Below are 14,402 nucleotides of genomic sequence, written 5' to 3'. Positions count from 1 at the left end.
CCCGAAAACTAAACCAATTGGATCCCGGGAGACCCGCCGGAGAGAGGGCTCCACACGCCCTCCGTCGGTGATGAACACACCAACGAAAACGGGGAAAAGTGAGGAGTACATTATTCCGAGACAGGGATAGCATCGCCGCATAGATGCCCCCAAACAAACTCGAAGACTCCATAAAAAATCTGAAGAAAAGAAATCACCCACACCGTTGCACGACACTTCCACACATCCAAGACCATGCATCGACTCTGTCTTCTCCGGTGACCTAGCCAGGCCATACGACCGTTGAAGATCATAGTGCTGGATCATCAACGAAGCCGTCGAGCATCGTTTGACGACAGCCACAGTTTGACTACACATCACTGACATCGTCCTCGCAACAACCAACCAAATCCTCCATAGTGGGCTCCCTATGAGCAGTAACCTCCCTGGCACCGACACCCCACGGGCTTTGCCTAGCGGCGCACTCCGACGACAGGGAGAAGGATTCAATCATGTGGTGGTGGTCAGGGTTAGTTCGCCCTTGTCGTTTTAAATGCTTTTGAGTTGTATTTACCTTACTCTATTATATAATCTAATTTGAACTAAAATCACTTCAGTTATTTTCAAACGGAGGAAATATCTAATACATGATTCTCCTTAATTTTGGAGTCCTTCCATTCAATTGAGGTGTTTAATTTTGAATTTGGTTAACGATTTCGACTGGATCAATGATTTCTTAAGGAGCCCTTTTTTAACGTATTCGACTTTTTTTAACTGGGTCAATGATTTCTCAAATTGATCTAAAACAACCAGTCTAAAAAACACATCAGTCCCGCATATTCACTCACCGTCTAGAAAGAAAACGCCAACATGCGGCACCTCCACCAACGCAAGAAAAATACTCACATAAGTATGAGTTGATAAGCAGATAATATAAAATACTACTGAGAAAACCCACCCAAACACCACATTATAAAAAACACAATAGTTATATATAAGTTGACTGAATTTGTAATTTTGATAAGTCATTTTTTATGAGAGAAAAAAACGTTTGGAGAAGGAAGAAAACTAAAGAAAGAAGAAAGACGGCAGTTGTCGGATCTTAATCTGATAGCCAAGAAGATTGAATAACAAACATCTTTCCCATGTGTCAAACCAAATAACAAACATATCTTAAAATCCCAAGAAACGCAGCAAAGCGTGCTTAACCCTTCTAGCGAATAGAATCAGCCATTTCCTTGGAAAAAGAGACACGAGCATTGAGTAGCCGGCACTGAGACGCCTAATTCGCTCACACAATGCATGGATGATGGCACTCAAAAAAAGTCCATGGATGATGGATCGGTCAGGTTGTCAATTGATGGAGGAAAGCTTGGGTATGCTCCTTGAGGCAGCGTGACAGGACATTGCAGCCACCGTCCTCCCCATTCCCGGCGACGATGTTCACCGGAGGCCCTACCGCTCCTCGCTTGCAGCTCAGCACCGTCGTCGGCTGCCCTCCCCTGAAATCGGTGTCGTCCGGAAATGGCGGCCGATTTCGAGCAAGGACAGGAACGGAGCGATGATGTCGGCGAGCGACTCGTCGTGACTGGTGACAGGAAGAGCCGCCGGCAAGATGAGGCTGCGTACGCGGTCATCGACGACTTTGATGAACTGGCCAATACCCGCACAGTCAGCGGCGCCGTGGTTCCACGTGACGTCGACCACGTAACCGCTAGAGGAGAACTCATTCTGCCAAAAAAATTCCACTAGTTTGTCTAGCTTTGCTTTTTTTTTTTTCTAGTTAGCTACGTGCTGGATCTTGCGATTTCAGATGGCACGCAGCCGTGTCACGGAAGCTTCACAGAGCCGACACCGTGGTGAAGCGATGACAGAAGCTACGCACAGCCCACAATAATAGCATCAGTTTTGGCAAAAATGCCAATTGGAGGCCGACCTCCATGGGACCTTAATTTTAAGAAATTGTATTTTTTAGGTTTCAACCCTTTTTGAAAAAAATATAAGAGAGAGTACAACACATGACAAGTACACAAGAAGTCATGAGCATTGTGCCCAGAGCAGAGAGACGATGGATGTTCAGCCCGAACAGAGGACAGAATATAGTCAAACCCGCCTAGCACGGCCTCCAGCCAAGGAGATGAGGCTTATGAAACCTTAGACCGTATCACGACCAGCACAAGGCACCACCATCACGCGGCCACGGCTCTAAACTCGACAAAGATCAACGTACACCCACCTAATACACCTAGGGCGTGTTTGGTTGCCTGGGTGGCTCCAACCTGCATGGCATGAGAGATCCTGGGTGAGTGTGGCCTGGTTGAGTTGATGCAAAGATGAGCTCAGATGTGTGTTTGGTGGGCTGCATGATATAAATGCATGAGAGATGCTATATACAAGAGATGTTGTATATACAATTGGATCTATATACAAGAGATGTTGTTTGGTAAACTGCATTTGAGTGTGCTCTTCATTCTCCCCCTTTCCAGCATCTTCTTCCTCTCGCAATTGGATCTATATACAAGAGATGTTGTTTGGTAAACTGCATTTGAGCTTATTAATTTTATGTGAACCTTTCTCTTCCAATCTCAATCATTCCAATTGGATCTGGATCATTCCATGGACAGAAACAACAAGTAAAATAAACCTGAACTAAAATATGAACCAAATCTCAAGTTTCAATTTTATTTATCAGAAATTTCACAAGCCAATCAACACCTAAACTAAAATCAGAACTAACAAAGCTCAAGCAGCGGACAAACGCAGTGCCAGATGGTAACTCAATGGTAGTTGCGGCTCGCGGCGCTAGATGCTCCCCTCCCCCTATTTCCTAGTGAGCCCCGGCGAGCTCATCCACAGGGCCGGGCGCGCGCGGCTATGGAGGAGTTCGGCGGCGGACACAGATGATGTCGAGGCGGGGAGGTGAGCCCCTGGCGTGGGCGTGGAGGAGCGCCAAGCCGCCACAGCGGAGATTGGGCCGGTGGCGGGGCGAGCTCGTCCGCAGGGCTGGGCGTGCACGGCTATGGAGAAGTTCGGCAGCGTTGAGGTGGCTGCAGAAACCGGCGATGTCGAGGTGGGGAGGCGAGCGCCCAACGTCGGCGTGGAGGAGACCGGTGGCCGCCGAGGGTGCTTCGAGTTATGCTCGCGGGGCTCAGACGGCGGCGGCGGCGGGTTGGTTTCTTGAGTCGATGCGTGAGAGAAAGAAAGAGGAAAGAGAACGAGAGGTTGCAGTCGAGGCGTGGATGCAGGCACGGGCCTGGCTCCTCGATACGCCTGATTCCTGCGTTCCCCTCAGCCTGGCTGAGAGGGCTCATTTTGCATGGATTGGGCCAGGCTGAGGAGGCCGCGCAGGTAACCAATCTTGCTGACATTTGCATCGCGGATACGAGCCAGGTGCGAGGCAGTCATCCAAACACGCCCCTAGAGATCGACGAGTGGGTTGCAAGAACTGGCCAGCCCGGAGGCAGAAGCCATGGGGGAAGCTCCGGTGAAGTCTTACATAGCACCCTGGATGCCCACGCCCTGAGTGGTAGCCTGAGACAATGCAACCTCCAATATCTCGAAATCCGACATCGAGGACACCGTGCGAACAAAACAACACCTTCAAGAAAGGGAACGACGTCATGGCACTACAGCTGTCCAATCCAAAGAATTCGACATTGAGTTTCCCTTGGTGCTCAAAGGGGGGCACAGATAGAGGCATGGCGGCGCCTCCAATAAGGGGACGACACCCACGAGTGTCGTCGCTACCTGCATCGGCAAGCCGAGCAGGTATTTCGCCTGGCCTAAGTCCGAGCAATCTCAAATTCGGCGGGCCGGGATCTGGAGGCGAGGAAGTTAGGTCGACATAGGTCGTTAGCGTCGATGTTTGTGTGCCATTTGTGATATGTCTCTTCTGGCTATGGTTGTCAATATAGAACAGACAGTCGCTCTGTTGGAGACAATCTTGACATTTATTGGATTTTCCAACCGAAAAGAAATATGGCCAAACTGACGCCATGTAGATGTAGTTAAGTTAAAAAATCTTTTATCCGGGGAAAGATGAACGAAGAACCATCATGTCCATCTTGCTCCAGGAGAGCACATCTTCAACAAGTTTCCTTCAAAACAAAAAGAAAGGAGGAAACAAAAGGCCCTAGCAGTACTTTCAACACACTGACTAAAGAACCAAGGATTTTTTTTCCTTCATAAAAAGCACTGATGATGATACGCACGGCTATGCAAGTATGCCTGAAAAACATTTCACATGAAGAACAGGTGCAACCAGGTGAAACTTAAAAGTTACAACCAGATTGCACGCGGACAGTAAAAATCAAACAAATGGCCTATGGAAGAGATACGGAATAACATTCCAGCAGCAAAAAAAAAAAAATGCATTCGCTCAAAGAGCATGACTAAGAGCGGATCACTCATCTGAACGCTGCCATCTGTGCATCTTAACCATGTCAACGCTGCAGTAGATTTGGGAGGCAGCAAGGAACAGTAGTAAAAAAGTTATTAATGTCATACATCGATACTCCATAGTTAAGAACATTAACAAGATGATCAGGACATCATAAAAAGCACCAAATCATGATAGCAACCATCCAAAACGACATGTTTGACCGGTAGTACAGGTAAGGTAAGAAGAGCTAGGAACAAGAGGCATGCTCCCAGTCCAAGAGAAAAGCAAACCAGAAGTCATGACCTTTCAGGCATGCCCTGTGGAGAATGGATGCTCCTCATATTCTTCTTTCTATCATGGCCTGGAATCGGAACAATGCTCTCTTGGAGGCGGTGGTGCGTAAGCGACATGCAGTACTGACTCTTTCCAATGTTCACAATACCTAAGAACTTGCCATTAATATCCCAGCGCAACACATTTTTCTTGTTAAATGTGATCAGCAGCTCACGCTCGTTTAGCACAACGATATTGTTCAAATATTGCACTGTAGAATCAAGTGGTCTTCTCGTTTTCTTTTTGAAAGAGGTTAAATAAAGTTGTCTTGATGCCTCTACCATTGACAGGTCAATCCGATACTTGATGGCCCAGATTTCAGCCTGGTAATCCTGCATCACCCAGACATCCATAGAAGACCTTTCAGTCAAGCGGCCCCAGAAAGCAAGCGTTTCCTCCATGTCGAACAACCTCTAGTAACAGTATGGCTGGGAATGGATGGGACCATGCATCCACCGAAATGACTCCGCTTCTGTGTCAAACACAATAATGTTTCCGCCACCTCCAGTAATGTTGCCGTAACTGTAAAGACCCCAGTGCAGGCTGCCATGGTGGTGGACTGGTGGTGAACTGCCGGATGAAGTGCACAGCTTGCTCAGTAAATCCTGTTCCGCTGAAGGTGATGAGAGTGTTGACATTCTGACTCTGACGTGCCTCGGCCTGTCGGATCCCACCGTGAGGACGTATAAGCTGGATTTAGACAAGTGCTCTGGCCATGAGACCCAGAGCACCCTATACTCTTCAGTTGAATGGTGGCAGTAGAAACCGGCTATGGTGTTGTACTCCCTCTCAGGCCTCAGCAGGAGAGCACACTTGCGGATGACTGGGTTGTAGGTGTAGAACGTGTATCCCTGAGAGACGATAAGGAAGCCATCACAAGCGCCTCTGACGCGATTTTGGGAAAGTGGCTTGTAGCCCGGGAGGAAAGGCCAGAGCTGCTGATGGTGGAGGGCTTTCACGGCACCGGCATCACGGAGAACAACGAGGTTGGCCGGTCGCCCTTGACCATCGACAATGGGGAGCAACGGCTGGCAGCGACGGTGCTCGAGCATGAATGCAGGCGTGGATGTCACGCTGCGTCATGACTTTCTGACGGCACGGCAGCGGCCAACGTCCTTGAGTGGCAACCTAATGAGTATCTTGTCAACCTAATCCCGCCCATCCAGTGATATGAGGATTTGTGCTGGTCACTGTACATGTCAGAGGTGTTGCAGCATTGGAGTAATTAGAATAGCTGCTTTAAGGGGACAAAGAGCGACGGGAGGGGGAGCTACTAGCATGCAGAGAAAGGTCTTGCAGGTCTAGGTATGTCAGGAATCATTGGGGTCCATGTGATGAATGAAAAGACATCAGACTGCCGCTGCATGCGCCCGTGGCACAAGAGATTCCCAGTCGGCCACATGTTGCTCAGCTTGATTACTCTCTGACGTCGTGGGCACACATGGACAGGCCCCACCTGTCATTATCCTTCCAATATCCTATGGGTTGTGCTTCTGACTCAGGTTTAGCTCCACCGTCCCAGCCTCACGTAATCCGTTTCCACTATTTTTATATTAGTAGAAGGGAGATGAAATGTCTACAACTTAATGGACATATCAGACTAAGTCTGAACAGTTGCTGTGTGAATATTTTCATCAAAGCTATGGCCAAGAGGTATGATTATGCTTTAGGCTGCCAAAATGTATCAGAGGAGTACTTTTTTATTTACAATGGGTCCGATATGTCATGTCCACGTCTCTACTCGGGGAATCAAACCTAGCACAGTGAAAGCCTAGGCACAACTCCATTTGAATCGTGACCGACCGCCGGGTTTAGCAAACAGTATGCCTGCTAATAGCCTGCTAGCTACAGTATATCACACATACCCAAATGAGCTGGATCCTGGACCAACGGTCATGATAAGGAGGTGCCTAGGCACCCGGGTGCTACAAATCCATTATCATCTTGTCAACTATTTCCTCGGGCAGGTCCTCAAGCAGGGTTGCACCTCTCTTGCCGGGCATCGTAGTGCTCCATCGAGTCCGGTCAGCTGAAAATAAGCGACAAGCTTTAGTCCTCCGCCCACACGGCTAGCTCCTTGAGAGGGTAGCATCTTAATATCAAGAAGACAGGCAAGTAAACTGGTAGAAAGCTTAGCTCTTGCATTGAATAGTGATGGCAATTACAGGGGTGTTTATACAAGACTTGACACAAGTGCAAAATGCTGTACCTGGAGAGCTGCTGCTACCAACTCAAGACTTGGGTGTCTCTACTGGAAACAACCTGATGATAACTAGCGAAAACAGAGAGAGTGGGTGAGCGAGGAAAAATTAGGGTGGGGAATTTCCGGTCGCAGGAGGAGATTTGACTCGGCTCAGTCCTCTTTTTTTCGGCTCTCTTCTTTCCTCCGCTCCAAACTGGGCCTGTGTTTAGGCCTTCCTAAGAGCAACTCCAAAACTTCCCCGGAAAAACTTTCTCCTAAAACTGATTTATTTTGGTCTTTTCGTAAAAGTTAGGAAAAGTTTTCTGGAAGCAATTTTTGGAACTTTCTCTAAATTCATTTTTTATTTTATTTTTAATTACACAGAAAATAGACAATTGGCTTGGACTCGCCAGTAGTGACACACATGACGGTGGGCTTTGCGGTGGCCCCGTCGAGGGGCGGCGGTGGCATGGGCGTGGCGGCAGGTGACGGCGGCATAGGTGTGGACGACGGCGGTGTTCCGGCGGGAGGCGGTGGATGGCCGTGGCAGTGTTCCGTCGGCATTTACGGATAGTTGGGGCCAAAAAAAAGCCTCTCTAGCTGTACCCATAAAGTGGCCATAACTACGGGAAGATGATCGTCCCATAAATCCGAGGGGAGAAAAAAAATGTCATTTTTACGAAATCTTGTGTAAAAGTTATGGCTACTTTACAGGAGCTGTTGGAGAGGGTTTTTTGCTCCAACTGCACATAAATGCTGATTTTGATGGGATACGGGAGCCGTTGGAGTTGCTCTAAAACCGGCCGGAAAAAAGCCAAATGGGTTGGCCGACTAGGCTTGTGGGAGGGCACATGTTTGATCACTATTCCACGACCTACGCGGGGAATAGAGGACACTCCTATGTCTCGGTTAAATGTGAGACCAGATTGGGCCGGCCTGAGGGGACATAGGCCTTCAACGCCTTTTTCTTCTTTGTTTTTTTATGTTTGTTGCATTTTATTATTGTTTACTTTTTTCCTTCTTTTTCTTGTGTTTTGAAACATTCTAAATATATCAATTACAAAAGTGGCTTTATATAGAAAAGTTAAAAAATGTATCTAATGCATATCAAAATTGTATAATGTGTATGAAAAAATAGACATCAAAACATATATATGAACAAAATGTTAATAATGTATTTGAGAAATGTGAAATATATACATAAAAAAGTTAATGATGTATACAAAAAATGTACAATGTTTATGAGAAAGTATATGTTTAAAAAATGTTGATCATGTATCTGCAAAATGTTAGCATATAAATAAAAATGTTCTTGATGTATACAGAAAATGTATAATGTTATGCAAAAAAGTAGACATGAAAAATATTCTTTTCAAAATATTTAATCATGTATTTGGAAAATCTCAAACGTGTATATAAAATATTTATGATATAAAAAATGTACAATGTGTATGGATAAAATAACGTAAAAAATATAAGTCTTACAAAAATGTTAATTATGTGTATGGATCGGTCAACCCAGTGTACTTCATGCATGATGCACCCAAAAACATACCCTCCGGGTTTCTGCACATAACGCTAAAAGACCCATCATTCAGATCTCTGGAAACCACACCATCAACTCTCAATTTTACCACTCCAGACGCCGGGGGAATCTACCGTGTTCTGGTTCGAGGTGGGACTGCTGCTACCTGTCGTGGTGGCTGCGGTGGCTTACAATCTTTCAGCTCACGAAGATACTTTATGATGAAATTGTGTGTCGACATAGGACTTTGGAAAATGTTTTCATGGATAGCTTGGCGTCTCGCATACCAGATCGCCCGCAAAGTCACCAGAACCTAAGTGACAGCGGAGCTCGATAGTGTGGGCTGGGCCAAGGAAACGGCCTGCAAGCCCACCTCGTACCCAAAGGCCGGGACGGCGGCACCTTGAAATACCTCCGCCTTGGCGCCCAGCGTAACCGCCCCAACAAACAGCTTTCCTCGCCGGAGTCCCCAACAAACCAAGAACCCCTCGCCCTCCCTCCACCGCCACCGCGCAGCAGCCCACCGCCTCCGCCCTCCAGCGCCGGCGACCGATGGACTTGTTCCACGACAGGCACCACGTGCGGCTGCGGAGCCGCGTGCACCGCACCTACCTCCACGCCGCCGAGGACGGGGAGAGCGTCACCCTCAGCCAGCTCCACGCCTCCATGACAGCGGTGTGGGCGGTGCACATCTACAACGGCGACAACTGTCCGTACCTGCTCCTCCACAGCGCGGCCTACGGCCGCTACCTCGCCGCCACGGCCACGCCGGCGAGGCTCGGCCACCGGGGCCTCCGCGCGGAGCTGCGCGACTACGACCAGCCGGGTGTGGAGGCCTTCATGTGGCAAGCCGTGGATTCGGGCTGCGGGGACGACGTCGTCCTGCTCCGCAACGTCGGCGGCCGCTACCTCCGCGCCAACGGCAGGTACCTCCCCTGGAACTCCACCGGCGTCAGCGTCGACGACAACGCCAGCTCCATGATGTACTACTGGGTCGTCGAGCCCATCCCCGCCAGAGAGGACATGCCAGCCCTTCCTGCCCCGCCTCCGGTGAGTTTGCCATGACCGACCCGCTTCTTGATACCTCTTCTTGTTGAATTGCTTTCGGCGATTCAGCGAATTCTTCTTGAACTCCTGAACATAACCATCTTTGTGATTCTGTTCCATCTTTGTGATTCAACTGCAGAATCCACCATACCTCCTCGGGGTCATCCACGTGGAGCCGGCACGGCTGATCCGGTTCGTGCGAGCGCTGGACAACGGGCACTACCCCGAGGACCCCGAGCACGAAGCCTGGCGCCAGTTCTGGTTCAGGGGGAGGTCCGCGTTTCGCCTGAGGGACGACCTGCGGTTCCTCGTCGGCGCCGGCGTGTACTACCGGAACATCGCCATGTGCGTCCGAGCGGGTCGCTACGGGAGGCTGACCCCGCTCGTCGTCGACCTGCCCGACGGCGGCCATGGCGAGACCCTCGAGATTGTCCTCATCCGGGCCGAGACCCCTGGTGAGTGAGAGCCTCTCTCCATGCCCCAACTTCCTAAAGTACAGTATCTCCTAACGGTGACAAGAACTGAAGACCGATGGTCTTTGGTTGAGTTTTGTACACATATATATTTTTGGGTTTAATTTAGTGGGGTGTTAATCTACTTGTCTTACTGAAGCTGTTACTGAAATTTTCTAGTCTGAATCTGTTGAAGTCTGAAACTGTTAGGTGTTAAAACAGTTCACTGAAATTGTTGTAGTCTGAAAAATAGTTAACTGAATCTGTTGAAGTCTGAAACTGCTAGGTGTTGGGAATTGTCTGCAACTGCTGTAATCTTGTTGGTATGTAAAATATGATATGTTATTGGGGGAATAAATCATTATCGAACTTGAAACACCAACTCAGTTGATTCGTTTGATTTAGCCAATTTTACTCGCGTTTGATTTAACCAATAAATCTCGCACCTGAGCTTTATTCAGGTTTTGTACATGAGCTGCAACCTTGGTCTTGTTATTCCTTTTATTTTCTAACCTGATCGTGCTTGGAAAAAGGATATTATGATTCGTTTTGCTATGACTTGGAAAAAGGTGAAAGTAGTTGGATGAAAATAGTAGATGCCATGTTAATTTATCAAAGCTAGTTGCACATTTCTGCCCTTGATTCAGATAATCCAGTTCATCGATTTCATAGTATAGATTATGGTAGCTGCAAAGCCAAATCGAGTTCATTTTACCTTTGCAGAGAAGATACTTATTTTCTAACCTATGAATAAAATTCAGGTAGTATCTTACAATAATGCATAAAATCTTTAGTTCCTTGCACATTATATTGTTTCAGTTTTTTTCTTCTTGATGTTGTTATTGATTGTTGGTCTCCCACCTAATTGGCTCATAATTTCTGCTAATTCAGCCTACAATGGGCTGCGACACCCAGATGTCAACGCGGAGTAGAGGAAGATGGGAGCGGGAGCCCTGAAAGTACACCTGTCCACAAGTTTCGCCGCCTCGACCACAGCAGAATTTGACGCCTACTTTTGCATAGATAGATAGATATAGGTTCAGAAAACTCTTTCGTTTCTTCTGCTTGCAAAACATGCTTCGTTCTGGATTCAGAACTGCCTATAGTGTTGCTTCCAATGGCTGAGCAATTTGTAGGTCGTTGCATGTCGCTCTTTTGACATTCATCTCTGAGATGTGATTTCTGGTGTGCTTCGTAGAAGAAGCATTTCACTGTAGGGTTTATTGCAGTGAGTTGACATTCCTGCAATATTTTGAGATCATACATTTCGCGTCACTGGAAAATGCAGTGGTTTTGACAATGAGTTAATGGTCCTGCATTCATTTTAGACAAATTGATCGTGTTTAGTGGGTTTTTCCTGAGAGCTATTGATCGTGTTTTTAGTTGTGCTGCCTTGCCTTGGGTGTTTAGAGTCCTTAATTCCTGACCTGCACAAGTGCACATACCAGGAAGAACTGTGGCCATGAGTAAAGCGAAAAGGCCTTATGACAGAGCTGTACGAAGCTTTTAAGAAGAAGAAGAAAAAAATGGTGGTAGCACACTGGAACTTCCCATAGATTCATACAAGTTTTTCGAGAAAACGCAAAGACTTTGCGTTTCTTTTCATTGAAAAGTGGGGGAGCACTTTATATGTCTCCTAGGAGGTGATTTGCAGGTTATGTTACAATGATCTTAGTGTCCATCCCAGGTGTTGGGGATCACCAATCGAAGGCTTGAAGCCCAGCCTGAGCCCATAATGCGGCCTGTGCTTTTATGTGCTCTGTTGGTTGATCCCCTTCCAAGACACAAGCGTTTCGTTGCTTCCAGATCATCCATCCCGTCAGAAGCGTTGCGGATGCCAGCCCCTTGTGAAGTGCCACCAGTCGGAGATGGAAGCGTCCCGGTCAGGTGGCCTGCACGTCATCCTCAGCCAGGCAAGGATATCATGCCACACTTGCCTTGAGAAGGGGCATGTGGCAAGCAGGTGTTGCATCGTCTCTGGTTCCTGATCGCAAAGGACGCAACGGGGGTGGTGCTGCAGGCCATGGCGTTGTAGTCTCTCGGCAGTCCAGCATCTGTCCAGCTAGCTTCATACAAGTTTGCCAGATCATATGCAGCCATGCCATCGATATCACAGCGGAGCGAAAAGCGTTTTTCATACTCCCTCCGGTCCTTTTTACTCTGCATATTAGAATTCTCTGGAGTCAAACTTCACAAAGTTTGACCGTATTTATATGAAAAAATATCAACATCTGCCATGCTAAAGTTATACAATATGAAACTTTAAGTCATAACACATCTAGTGGTATTGATTTCAGATTGTGAATGTTGGCACTTTTTTCTACAAAGTTGGTCAAACTTTACGAGGCTTGACTTCAGTGAAATCTTATATGCGAACTAAAAAGAACCGAAGGGAGTACACAACAACATCACTCATGCAAAACCCTCACACACAGGAGGGACAAACTCAATCTTTCTTTTATTGACAGACACTGAAAACAAGAACAACTTATTCATGGTGTAGTCTGTCAGGCTACTGAACATGCTTGAGTACCCGATTTCTCATGAGATCTGTCGGGATCAGCAGATGCAAAGATTGTATGCTCGATGCTTTGGATTTACTTATGGACTGTGACCATACGTGCTGCCTTTCTGGGACCTGAGATTAATGCTTAGAAAAGGACCGGAGCAGGACACAAACAATTTAATGCAGCTAAGCTACTAGAATCTAGAATTCAACAAAGCAGTCTGCCAAGATTGCAAAGCTATATTTGTAGTGATAAAAAAAATTTATAGTTCGGAAGGAACAAGTATGTATGCTGTATGTATGCAATTGAAAATCATGAAATGTATTGGAAGCATGCATATATGCAAGTCATAATTATGCAATACATATGCAAATGTCATGTCCTGTTCTTGCCTGTGTGCAGGCCGTAGCATGCGAAATTTTACACAGAACATATATGCAAGCTTTGTGTGCATCAAGCAAGTAAGAGAATCTGAATGCATTCAGAATCCGTTGGCAAAACATACTTATGAAAGTGTTCGCACACGAACACGTCACCGTGTACCCTCGACGCCGGGGGTGATGCACCGCAGCTCACGTCGAAGGAGACCCGTCCGGAAGCGCGGTACGCAAGCAATCCGGCGGGTGCTTTTGAGGACCCGAAACCCCACACGCCCGGGAGGGACCCCGTCAGGGCGCGGCGCGGCTATGGGCTGCCCTAGGTCGACCTGATTGCCCCTAGGGCCTCGAGGTTCGCTGCCCTGCAAACGAAGAACGAACGAAGACGGGAAGAAGAAGAACAAGGGAGAGAGATAAAGGTAAAGGTAAAAAGTGATAGATGATTTGATCGATTGTGTGTTGTTCAATCGGCCATCACCCCTTGAGTATATAAGAGGTGGCTGGACTTCCCGTGCAAGGAAAAGGCTTCAATTCACGTCCAAAACCCTAGTCCAATTGGGATTTGTTTGGTCCGAACTTTCCAAAACTGTTCGGTAAAATCTGGCTGCATGTTGTGGGCCATGTTCGGGGGAGTAAACGATCTCGGATGGAAACGAGCCCAAAAGCAATCTTAACCGTTTCGACGAGACGAACAACTTTCATGTTGAACATTTTTTGATCTGAGGCCATCTTGAGGGGGTTTTCGGCTGTTTTCCGAAGTCTGCAGCAGCCAAATTCAAAACCCGGACTAACATACCCGGAGTGTCCGGTTATCCACATAGAAAATCAAAACCCGGATGGTTGTCCCCGGAGTGTCCGGCCATCCAGTGCAGCAGTGCCTTGTACTGGCTGTAACTTTTGCATACGACCTCGGATTAAGACGATTTTTATATCAAAATCATCCGTTTCGACGAGACGCACAACTTTTATGTTGAAACTTTTTCCATTTGGAGTCATCTTAATTGAGTTTCAAGCCATTCTTTAATCTGGTGTCATCATGAACATCTCTGAATTTGTTATAACTTTTGCATCCAGACTCTGTTTTAGACTACTTTCATATCCATCTTGATCTTCTCAAAGAAAGCCATATCATGGTGAGTTTCAATCATAAGTTTGAATTAATCTTGACATAGATTAAAGCAACTTTTACGATTGTGCCACTTTTGAGCGTCAACACATGCCCCCCTATTTTTCGGCAAAGCTAGCGTGCCAAAAAATAACTTGTACCATGTTTGTTTTAAGGACGATGTCAACACTCCATCGGCCATTTATATGCTTAGGGCGATAATTATATATCGGCCATTATTGTTTTTGAACCCTTGCTGCAAACTTGGGAGAAACCTTCTCAACTTCATTAACAATCCGATGATAAAGTTCCATAGATATGTCATATATGTCTCAAGGTCATCCTCCGAACCGTATTGTTCACCCTTTTGCTAGGATTTTGTAGATAATCAACAATAAACTCTCTCCAATCCTTACTTTCACCTGCATCAAAATTCATTAGTGGCCGAAGCTGTGGGCTTCGGTTCGGCCTTATGTTGACAAGACCTAGCACTATTGATAGAAATGCAATACAT

General features: G+C 46.9%; 1 protein-coding gene and 1 pseudogene across 1 annotated transcript; one reads left to right on the top strand and one right to left on the bottom strand.

Moving 5' to 3' along the window:
* Positions 1–4,598: 4,598 nt before the first annotated feature.
* Positions 4,599–7,439, bottom strand: LOC125534879 (annotated as a pseudogene).
* Positions 7,440–8,912: 1,473 nt separating this feature from the next.
* Positions 8,913–11,186, top strand: LOC125540878. The gene is made up of 3 exons (XM_048704414.1): positions 8,913–9,450; positions 9,587–9,902; positions 10,791–11,186. Exons 1-3 carry the CDS (start codon positions 8,953–8,955, stop codon positions 10,829–10,831), a joined length of 855 nt encoding a protein of 284 aa, XP_048560371.1. The 5' UTR covers positions 8,913–8,952; the 3' UTR covers positions 10,832–11,186.
* The last annotated feature ends 3,216 nt before the right edge of the window (positions 11,187–14,402 follow it).

Source organism: Triticum urartu, chromosome 2, assembly GCF_003073215.2.
Source record: "Triticum urartu cultivar G1812 chromosome 2, Tu2.1, whole genome shotgun sequence".
Lineage (NCBI taxonomy): Eukaryota > Viridiplantae > Streptophyta > Magnoliopsida > Poales > Poaceae > Triticum > Triticum urartu.
This window is presented reverse-complemented; position numbering and strand designations above follow the sequence as displayed.

What these genes read in the sequence shown, in the direction of transcription:
- LOC125540878 (XM_048704414.1), top strand. Translation starts at nt 8,953, where the DNA reads ATGGACTTGTTCCACGACAGGCACCACGTGCGGCTGCGGAGCCGCGTG. An exon ending in CCCTTCCTGCCCCGCCTCCG is followed by an intron (nt 9,451 to 9,586) that starts GTGAGTTTGCCA and finishes ATTCAACTGCAG; the next exon opens with AATCCACCATACCTCCTCGG. An exon ending in CATCCGGGCCGAGACCCCTG is followed by an intron (nt 9,903 to 10,790) that starts GTGAGTGAGAGC and finishes CTGCTAATTCAG; the next exon opens with CCTACAATGGGCTGCGACAC.